At 32.3% G+C, this 11,346-nt stretch overlaps 1 protein-coding gene across 4 annotated transcripts; it reads left to right on the top strand.

Annotated features, from left to right (window-relative positions):
• The first annotated feature begins 748 nt into the window (after nt 1–748).
• LOC106055927 (RNA-binding protein 34-like) lies at nt 749–10,366 on the top strand. 4 transcript variants are annotated; one of them, XM_056023141.1, is made up of 13 exons: nt 837–935; nt 1,767–1,860; nt 2,174–2,312; nt 3,109–3,281; nt 3,409–3,577; nt 4,006–4,065; nt 4,835–4,878; nt 5,298–5,381; nt 6,376–6,436; nt 7,117–7,159; nt 7,722–7,840; nt 8,770–8,901; nt 9,460–10,366. In XM_056023141.1, exons 3-13 carry the CDS (start codon nt 2,184–2,186, stop codon nt 9,760–9,762), a joined length of 1,317 nt encoding a protein of 438 aa, XP_055879116.1. In that variant the 5' UTR covers nt 837–935; nt 1,767–1,860; nt 2,174–2,183; the 3' UTR covers nt 9,763–10,366. The 4 variants fall into 4 exon arrangements, with proteins under 4 accessions (XP_013067876.2, XP_013067875.2, XP_055879116.1 ...); XM_013212422.2 differs by lacking the exons at nt 837–935; nt 1,767–1,860 and adding an exon at nt 749–835; XM_013212421.2 differs by lacking the exon at nt 1,767–1,860 and having other exon boundaries at nt 795–935.
• Nucleotides 10,367–11,346: the final 980 nt, after the last annotated feature.

Here is an 11,346-nt window from a genome sequence, read left to right as displayed (position 1 = left end):
ACATCAGGATAGGAATAAGAAGCTAAAAACTAACAAGTGTCAAAAGCTTCAACTATCCCGGAGCTATCGTTTTAGACAAATAAGGAACCAGACCTGAAATACTGACTGGAATTGCAAAATCTACTGCAAAGTTCAAGAAAATTCGTAAAGACAACTTAGACACATATATTATATAGTATCAGCCATCAGCACGAAAATGAGGCCTATGTGCGCCTTGGTCATGGTGAAATTCCTGAGCGCATCGGTATCCTGGGCTGGACTATTTACTGCTTAACTAGAAAGAAAAATCCTGCAGGGAACAGTACCAGGGAAAAGAAGGAGAGGCAGACAAAGGTCGACCCAATGTGTGGTGCCCCAAGGATGCAACAAACTATAAGGCCAGTAAGGTGAAGGGGAAGACAGTAATACCATATGTGGGGTATTTCACTTGTCATGGCTGCCTGGTCGTGTCGAATGCTCTCTGGGCTGTCATCTCGATGGTCACAGATTAAAACACTGCAGGCTGCCTAGTCGTGCGCTTTGCGCGCTGGACTGTCGTTTGGAGGAGCATTAGAAACATGTAAACATTTTACAAACAACAAACAAACAATGGTTATGCTTGCCCTGGGAGTGGCAAAATATGTAGGTCACAGCTGGGCTGTATAGCCACGGGAAATACTGCATTCCTCACTAATAAATCTTCGGACTCGAAGACAAGCCTTATTAGTTTATGACCATAAATACCTTACAATCAATTGATACGACAACCTTACCTATAGACAATATTGTTTTGATATTTCAATTCTTCACTGCTATTCACTGCTAAAAGTAGTTAGACTAAGTTTTGATACGACAGGTACTGATGTCTAGTTTAGATTTGTGTGAGATAGTGTATCATTACTATCATCGTCTGTCACTTTCTGTGTATCTAGAAATTTTTTAAATCATATTTTATGGTTAGTAGTATTACACTCATCGTAAAATATATTACTATTAGTATTATTAGATCTAGGTGCTTCGATACAAATTTCAAAATGATCACAATCTGACACAGTCACACACACATGAAAAAGAGTGCTGCCCGAGCGATTTTATTAAAAATTTATTCAATATTGGACCAAAACGTTTTGAAAAAGCAAAATATGTGGGTAGTTTCAATCAAAAGCTGGTGGAAATAATTGTCAATACTTACAAAAAAACTAGTTATAGATCTAAATCTAGATCTACATTTAGAATCGGCAATTGATGAGGCGATGAGTTTCAAAACCATGCCATGGATGATTGAAATTGTATCGGCGGTCAACAGAATACGAAGATATTACATTTACAAAGAAAAAAATTCAACCTGCAACAGTTTTGTGCTCGCCTTTGCCTTTAGTCCTTAACTTTAGCTATCTTCAAATTTCAAACAGGAATTGATAGGTCATCCATTTCTGCGCACAACAGTGTATCAATACAGACTACATTTTTTCCGTCGGACTGAATGGCCTATTTACTTATAGACTTAGACTTAGATTAGGAACTTAGATAGATAGAGCTTGATAAATCCTTTTACTCAATTTACTGCTTTCCAAAATACCAATTTTATTTTGCTGAGTTAATTGTGAGGGAAGTTATTACAATTTTAGTGGTCAAATATAAACCTTCTTTAGCCTTTGTAAAGCAAAAAAAAATCTGTGACTGAAAAAACTGACAGTTGAACTTTAATTAACCACATTATAATAAGTCTTAAAGATATATATATATATTGGGTTTGAAACATCACACTCTTTTTCATTAACATGTAGGCTAAAACTTTGATGGAAATGACCACCCCTAGCTAAAATGTCCTGACCTGACATATATTTTAGCCATTTTTTGGGAGATACAAAAAGGATCTAGGTTAGTCTATCGAAGTACCTAAACATATAACATAGATCTAGATGTAACAGAAGATAAAGAGATCTAGAATAATCTAGATCAAATAGATTATATTAAGAAAATAATAATAAATAATTATAATACAGAAATGTATTATTTTTAGTTAGAATAGTCAATAGATCACATAGTCATAATATACATATAATGAAAGATAAATGATATATATACACATGAAATGCTTTTGCATATATATTAAGATTTAATTAAAGATACAGGTTGTTATTTGAGTATAATATCATATTTATTTGTTTGTTGTTTGTTTTTTTTTACACAGAAAATAAACAATGGCTACAGCTTACAAGCCAGGAATGGTCTCAGGGCTTCTCTTTGCTGGTAATAAGAAGAAAGTACAAGAAACTGCATTAGAAAATCTCTTTTCAAATTCCAGAAATACTTCCTCTATGATTTCCAAGGTAAATTTGTCTTAATTATGTTTTTAAAGTTAAATAAATCCTAAAATATCTCAGAAACAATGATATAAATATTAACTGTGTAAATAAATAAATAGAAAAACTGAAAAAAATAAAAACAAAAAAAACCCCACATTTATTTAAACTCATGATAATAATTTTAAAAAACAAATATTAACTCCTGCAACTACAATGGTGCATACATATATTAAACATAAACATTTGTTTCAGCACCTAGCTTCAACTCTATGTTTATAACTACAATGGTGATAGATTGCAGTGTTTACAAAAACAACTAATGCAATGTGATACAATAAAAGTGGCAGCTTTTTTACACATTTTTATAAGAATCATCATAATTTATATCTTATTCCTAAAGAGAAGAGAAACTTTGACATTTGTTAAAATGAAAGATTTTCAGTGTGTAAGGTATTCCTAGGAAATTGAATATTTTATAATATATATATATTTTTTTTACTTTGTTTATATTTATAAATTAGTTGAATTAAACTATATATATATCATACTTGAAAGCTAAATAAGATTTTGCAAATTAAACAAAAATTACAATTAACATTAATATTTCAATTTTTTTCTGTGGGCTAAGCATTTGTGATTGACCAGGTTATTTAAAAGTAAATATACATTTAATTAATAGTTAAATTTGGCTGCTGTTAGTTTCAATTTCCATTTGACTGAAGTGGGAATTGAAAATATTTTTTTGCATTGCTTACTTAAATGAAAGTATTCTTATAGGATATGTTAATTTGACCTTTTTGTTTCTTTCTTTTTTTCAAAGCCTCCATTAGCATCTACAGATAACTTGACATTAAGTGTAAATAAAAAAAAAAGTTTAAAAAAAAAGAAACCCAATAATGGCACAGTATCAGAGTCCAAGGTTGTCAACAAAGAAAGTCCTTTGATATCGACAGAACCGTTTCCTTATGTTCATGAGACACTGTTAAAAAAAGAGTAAGTATTCTACTCAGAAAAAAACAACAACACAGTTCAGCTTTTTTTTTGTATTTTCTTATTGTTTTGGTGTTCTAGTATTTCAAAATTGTTAATGTTATCCATTTTTATTTGTTCTCAATGATAGCGATGCCAGTGCACAAATAAAAAAAGGGGTTAAACGAAAACTTGAGACTAATGACACAGACAAAGAAGATGATGAAGGAAAGAGGCCAAGAAGAAACCGCAAGAGAGACAAACATGCTGACAGCAGGACACTTTTCATAGGAAACTGTCCCTTGACGGCAGACAAAAAGGTAATTAATTGTGTTCTTTCAATTCATACTTATTGGGTGTGATCTTTGAAAATTGTTTCTTATGTATATTTGATATATGCTAAAGTAAAGATAGATTAAAAAATAATCACTCTTGCATTAATAATTTTTTTTTCATTTCTCTTCAAATATCAATGTTCTAAAAGTATGCATTCAATCCTCTTACTCTCTCCGTTTTTGTTTTGTTTTGGTGGGGAGGTATAAATAATCTGTTTCAGTAATTATGTGCATCACATAAAAGAAAAAAATCACTAGCAACTTTTGAAGTAATTTAAACAATGCATGTTTATGTCCGATTTTTTTTTTCTTGTTGGTATTTAACTTAGGCTTATTGCAAAGTAACTAATTAAAGTAACCTTTGAACTCTGACTCTTAATTGGTTTTATGATTGATGTCTTTTTCTACCTTAGAGTTTAAGAAAGTTGTTTAGAGAATTTGGAGAAATTGAGACTATTAGATTCAGATGTGCTGTAAGTAGTAAAATATTTCATTGAATTACATTACCTGTCATTTACTTAGAACATTTTTAATTTACTATCAAGCCTCTAATCTTATCATAAATGGGAGAATAATGGAGGAAATAAATGCAATTCAATAAAATGCTGTGGTTGACTGAATGAAACAAAATGTGAGCTTGAAAAGCAACCTAAACATCCCTGTCAGTATGGATCTATTGCAGAAAGATCTATTCAGTACTTGCATATAGATCTCACTAAAGTTTTGTCTGACCAAATTAGTTTGTGGGCGCCTACTTTCTTTCTCATTGGTGGGGCAATAGGGATGACCTGATGAAGTTAATGGAGTGATTGTATGGGTTACATCTGGGGCTTGATTAGACACACCAGATTCTGCCCAGTCTCAGGACAAAAACTAAAACCAGTGACTCATCAATGGCACATCCATTGTCTTCCGAAACAGAACTAGCCATGGCAGGTTGACCAAGTGCAGAGAGTTGAGTGACTCCTGTCATCGTTGATATGGCCTCTGGCCCTCTTCTGTGCATGGGTATGTTTACTGTCAAACCTGCTGTTGTGTAAGTCATGGTCTAGCAGTTGCTCAGAGTCTGAGGTTCACTTGTTTTATTCAATGTTTCTTGAATAGTTATTTTATGAGACTTTTCTCACATTTATTTGATCAACATTTCATTTACATTACATCTATATAAAAAAGAAATTAGAAAGCATTAATAACATTTATTTCTTTTATTAAAAATAAGTGAAACAATCCTTTTATTCACAGCCACCTGCAGACCCTAACTTACCAAGAAGAGCCATTGTTATCACGTATGAATTTTTAAACAGTTTTGTTAAAATATAAAAGTTAAAGTTAATAGTTCTAAAGAGATGGATGATTTCAAACTTAAATGTGTGTAAAAAAAAAAAGCTCATTGTGATGAAACCTATTATGGAACTTAAGTTAGATTTGTATCATGAAGTAAGAAGTTCATGACTGGATTGAAAAGACAATTTCATTCTATGGGAAAGTCCCCTTCCCTGGAGCCTAGTTTAAAAAAAAACTCAGGAGGTGGGGTTAATCACAAAATCCTTAGAACTGTCAGAAGCAAATGAATGAGACAATTAGATTGCCAGGAAACAAAGAGGATTTGAGGGAGCCCCAATAGTCCAGACATGTTCCACACAGGTGATGATAATTCCATGGACAGCTTATAATATTTATGACTTAATATTATTTTCTTTCACAGGAAGAATGTCCATGAGCGCTGTAGTAACATGGTGGCCTACGTTGTCTTTAAAGAAGAAGAGGCTGCCAAAAAAGCATTAGTTAGGTATGAAGTCTTTTAATTAGCAAAATCTTCAAATATTGAAATTAGAAAAGTGATCCCACCTTTCATTTGCTGAGTTTTGTTTTGTTGGGGATGTGTCTTACAAACACAAACAAAATTTAAATATAATAATCCCATATAAATTAGCTTTGGAAATTGAACAATTATTTTGGGAATCATAAATTTGTAACTTTAATATGCTCAGACATTTCTTATTATGTAAAGTAGACTATGCATTTTTCAATTTTAATTGTATATTTTCTCTTGAAAGTATAAAAATGATAAATCAGTCTTCAGAAAGTTATTTCGATTTTTTAAATAGTTCTTAAATTTTAACAATTTTGCATTTTGAACATTTTAAAATATTTTGATCATTGATTTATGATAAGTGCTGACAAAAAACAATAATCTGGGACTATTATTGTAACTTGTCATTTTTAAAGAATGGGGCAGTATTTCATTGATCTATTTGGTACTTCTTAATCTAGTTTTCACATAGCACATATAATGGCAATGTCTTCAATTCTGAATTTTAAGGATGAGTTTGGCATTTCACATGGCTGCAAACCCAGTTGCAGCCTGCATATTCTGTCATGTCTGATGCAGACCAAGCCATTGTCTGCCAGGGGTCTATTAAATTTTTCCTTTCGTCTTCTGAACCTGTCTTCAGTATGGGTTTTTTCTTTGTGCCTCAAATGTGCGTTGTCCTGCCTTTCCAACTGTTTCTTTTAAAGGCTATCTTTTGCCAGCTACTTTCCTCTATACCAGTGAGGGCAAAATGACACCTGAGTTGATAGTGCTTTCTGGAAGGGGGGGGGGTGTTGTTACATAGCACAAATACCATAAATATAGGCACCATTTTTTTTCTGTTTAATTGAAAAGTAAAGATTTTCATTTAACTTTTTAATTTTTTTTTTTAAATAGTACAAACAGATTGCAAAATTACTCATTGCTAGTTTGAAAGAAAAAAATTAATTCCTAATTTGTATTGTTTCAGGAACGGTTATTTGTTAGATGATCTTCACCTCAGGGTTGACATTGCAGCTTTGTCTAAAAAGGTGAGATAGTTTGGTTTTGCAGTTTTATCAATAAAGGTGAGAGTTTGTTTTGCATATACAGTGATCCCTCTTCACTTCAGGCTTCAACTTTTGTGGCTTTGCTACATTGTGTTTTTATATTATAAGAAATTAATGGTAAAAATAATTTGCCCAGTTTTCTGCGAAATACAATCAATGGAAGATATGTTTTATAAAGTTTTGCATGAAATAATCCCAAAATATATATAAATATATTACTAATATTAATTCCAACTTCTCATAATAGTAAACAACACATCATTGGGACTTGCTTGCTTTGTATCCCAGCTTAGTACAGTGGTGTCTGTTTACAAGTGAGAAATTTGTTGCTTTATTTTGTTATAATTACTGTAAATGGCTTCTTTATGTACAGAGCAGTAACTAATTCAATAAGTTGTGTAAAAGTCTTAATATTGTGGCTATATAAATATACCTTTCTTATTTCATGGATTTGGGTTATCACTGGTGGTTGTGGAATCCATATATCACAATAAATGAGAGATCACTGTATTTCAACAAACGTGAAATAATTTGGTTTGCAATTATGCTAGAAAAATGAGGTAGTTTGGTTTGCAAAATAATAATAATAATCTCTTCAAAATATAAGCAAAAATATTTTTCTTTGCAAATTAGAAACTGAATTAGGATGTTTTGTGTTTCAGCATGACAAGAAAAGATCTGTGTTTGTGGGAAATTTACCTTTTAGTAAGTTTAATTTTATATTGCATTTACTGAATATACCTCAAGATTTTCTGCTGTTTTGTAGTCACACAATTATATACTGCTTTGTTTTCACTGAAGAAAGTAGGACACATAAAGCTGATCAGCAGGTTTCTGAAATTAAGTTTTTTAAAACCTGGGATTAGGAGCTTGACATTAAAAAAAGGTTTAAAATATTGTAGCCATTAATGAAAAGCTGGTAAAAAAAGATAATTCCTAAATTATTTTTGTAATATTTAAAATATGTTTTAATAAGTTATGCTATTTTTTAGAATATTATAGTTTCAAATTGTTAGTTTTGTATGTTGTACTTGAATTCTTATAATTGTCTGTAGTGTATAGATTCTTTATTGATATTTATAAAACAGTGGAATGCATGTAAAAGAATACATCTCTAACTAGTCCAAGAATTCACTATATATTATTGACTTAGTTTGACTTGTATTTAATGTAAGCATTTTCATTTTTATTCAGCTGTTTTATTTCTTAAATATTGTTTTCTTAACTGATCTAGTTCTAGTTTGTTTTTTCTGCTTCTTCTATCCAGCTATAACAGAGGAGGCTATCAGATCTCACTTTGAAGACTGTGGGGAGATAACAAATGTTCGCATTGTTAGAGACAGATTGACCAGTCTTGGAAAAGGAATTTGTTATGTTCAATTTGAGGTATGGATGCATAGGATACATACTTGTTGTTCTTTTTACATGTGACACTTTCTATTTATATTGTGGACATTGCTCAAATTGTTTTCTTGAGATAATAACATGGCAGTTAAAAGTTGTAGAGCTTCTTATTAAAATGTGACTAAATAATTTCGAAGCTTAAAATCAACTCAGAATTAAACTTCATGTACAATGGACCAGCTGAGAAATATTTAGGTTAGGTATTCCTGAAAGTTTTAAAATGTTTTTCTTGGGCAACTCCTGGAGACATTTTTATTACCACAAATTTCCATAAGGATCAATAAAGCAGTCTTAATCTTAGTCTTATTGTATATATAAATTATATTTTCTTTTCTCGTGCATATACATTCCTTTTGTGAAAGAAGATTTACAAGCTTCAACTAAATAGTAGACCATAAGGTGAACTGTCTGACTTACTTGACTTAATCCTGTTTACCCCCATGGGAGCTTAAGGCCAAAACCCCATCTCTACATCGATCTTATCTAACTCAGTTTCTGAGATCTTTCTTCTTCTGCTCCCATGTCTGTCCAGCATGATAATGCTTTATAAAAATAATTCTAAATCATTTGTGTAGGTCTGCCCACTTTCCTCATTCCATGTGGGTTCCTATCAAGAGTCTTCCTTGCAACATTGGTAGTTGGTTTTCGCATGGTGATTTTCCAGCTCCTTTTTTTTTTTTAATGTCTTGGGCTATGATTCTCAGAAGGTGAACTTACTGTTTGGTTTATCTGAGTATAAAATTTTTAACACAAAAACAATTTTTTTTTATTAAATAGAAAATTAAATTGTAAAACTGAGCTAAGCAGATCAAATATTTAATGAAAACTAAGATTTGTTTCAGTAAACTCTTAGTGACTAAGAAATGTGTTTCACAGCTATTGACCAGTAAAATCTTGTTTTTCTTTTTCAGTCCAAAGATTCTGTAAGCTTAGCTATGAAGTTAAATAATTCAGAATTGCAAGGGAGAAAGTTGAGAGTCAATGTATGTTCCAACAAGCAAAAGAAAAAAGAGCAAAAGGAAGCTAACAAGTCCAAAAAACCTGTATCCTTTGCACATCAGTTGAATACTAGTGTCTAGCTTAGTCACACCAGTGGACCACTATTTGGTTACGTCAGTGGACAACTAGTTTCTACTTTATTTACATTCAGTGGGCCACTAGTTTCTGTTGATTTACATCACTGGATCATTCATTTCTAGTTGATTCACATTTGTGGACCACTAATTTCAGTTGATTTACATAAATGAATCACTAATATCTAGTTGATTAACATTAGCGGACCACTCATTTCTAGTTGATTTATAGCAGTGGACCATTAGTTTTTAGTTGATTAACATTTGCTGAACACTCGTTTCTAGAGGACCAATAAGTACTAGTTGATTTACATTAGTGTATTACTAATTTTGAGTTGATTTACATCGGTGGGCCTTTGTTGATTTATGTCTTTTAAAGTAGCGATCATCAGATAAAAAAGTTGCTGTCACCTTATAATGTGGCTGTTACTTGATTCAGTAGTTTTTATGTGATACATGTCAGCACTTGAAATGTATTAAATTCTATTTGAGAAGTTTTTTTTTATTGTTACCTTAACTTTGACCCAGGACTCTGATGAGCCAAAAGTGAAGAAACTGAGTTTCTGTCCCAGCAACAAGTCCAAAGAATCTTTCAAAGAACTACTGAAATCAAAGAGGGAGAAAAGGTTTAGAAAACTGAAGAAAAAGAAAGAAAATGCCATGAAAACAGATGGCTTGTCTTCCATATTTGGCAACACGGCCCCTGCTGCACCCAAAATGAAAGGGAAAAATTCTAAAGGCAAAACTCAAGCCAAAAAGTCCAACAAAACATTGAATGCTAAAAGAACTTTTCAAAAAAAAGTTAAAAAACATTCTGGTGCTAAAAAATAAATTCACAAAACTTTGAAAAGTGTGCAGTTTTACTTTCAGCATATGTGGTTTTGAGTTACAGCAATTATAGTCAACAATTTTAAATATTGTTTCATTCTAGGCCAAAATAAAAGGGAAATTAGACATCATCTGTATATTTTTTTCCCTTTGTCTGTCCAACATTGGTTGCTTAAATTGTTTTATGCCTAACCTGTACTCCACTATTATAATTCTCAACCTGAACTAGACATCACCTCTGTCCAAAACTCTCCAAGAGGTCTTTTTAATTGAAGGTGGAGACTTATTGTAGACTATTACACCTGGAGACATGCACTAAATTGTTGTCACCATAACTTATGTTGTGTTAGTCATTTGTCACTGGTATAGTTTATACCTGTTGTAAAAAAAGAAATTACTTCCTTCACATGGTGTAGTTGAATGTACAAATTCCGAAGTTGTCTCCCTTGTTGCATTTAAAAACTCTGAAATTTATCTGCAATTGTATAGTGGTTACTTTGTTTACTTGTTGCTAGGTAACCATGTTCTCTAGACACTTTTAAAATGTACAACTCATGGTGAAATTGTATCTACATATAATTAAACATTTTTTTATTTTGGACTAGAAGTGATTACGTTGCCTACCTACAGAACCGGCCTTAGATAACTGGTGACGAAGTGAATTTGGTGACCCCAAATGAAATTTAAAAAAATAATTAAACAGTGAAAAAAATAAATTACACAATTTTTTTTTTAAAACTTAGGCAAGTGTCCTCTAACAATAACACTGGGCTTAGGTTTTGCTATTTCTTCTCTAAAAAAATTGTTTTTGAGTCCTGTGGGAGGCCCTTACCAATCGGAGCCCTTGGCGGCTGTCTTGTTTGCCTATGGCTAAGGCAGGCCCTGCTACTTGAGTTACCAGACACCACACGCCAATACAGGGGATGAAAAGAAGGCCCTAGACTTGTTTAAGACTTCTGTCCTCTTACGCCATTTGACGAATTGGCCGGCAAGATTTCTCCACGGCCTCTTCCAAGCTGGTTCCTCGTGGATTTTCTTCTAAGAAGGTGCAATGTGTAATGTCATATTAGATGCGGACAAACATGTTTTGTTTTTTCTCCATTCTATGTCTGACTATATTAAACAAAATTGTTTAGGCCAGTGTTTCCCAAACTTCGCACACTCTGAGAATTGAACGAAACACTTCACACACTCTGAGAATTGAACGAAACACTTCACACACTCTGAGAATTGAACGTAACACTTCGCTTATTTTCTATTTTGTATTTTTCCCCCTATTTTTTTAAATAACAAAGGTTACAAAGACAGTTTGTGTGGAAACACAAACTCAAAATCGGTCCCCAGCCAAAGTGGTCCACCAAGGCAGGTAAAAAGGCAGGTTTCAATATTTTCAGAAAGAACATCAGAATGAAATTCTATCAAAGTGAAATGACAGAGAAGAAAGAATGTTGACAGATCTTGTGTGGTGCCCCAACGGTCCAGCAGACCAAGGGATAGGTTAAAGTGAAGTTAGATGTGAACCTGGCCTAACTGATTTGGTTAACTGATCTAATTGTTTTGTATAGAGTTAATCTCTTATTCAAAGCC

Source organism: Biomphalaria glabrata, chromosome 3, assembly GCF_947242115.1.
Source record: "Biomphalaria glabrata chromosome 3, xgBioGlab47.1, whole genome shotgun sequence".
Lineage (NCBI taxonomy): Eukaryota > Metazoa > Mollusca > Gastropoda > Planorbidae > Biomphalaria > Biomphalaria glabrata.
This window is presented reverse-complemented; position numbering and strand designations above follow the sequence as displayed.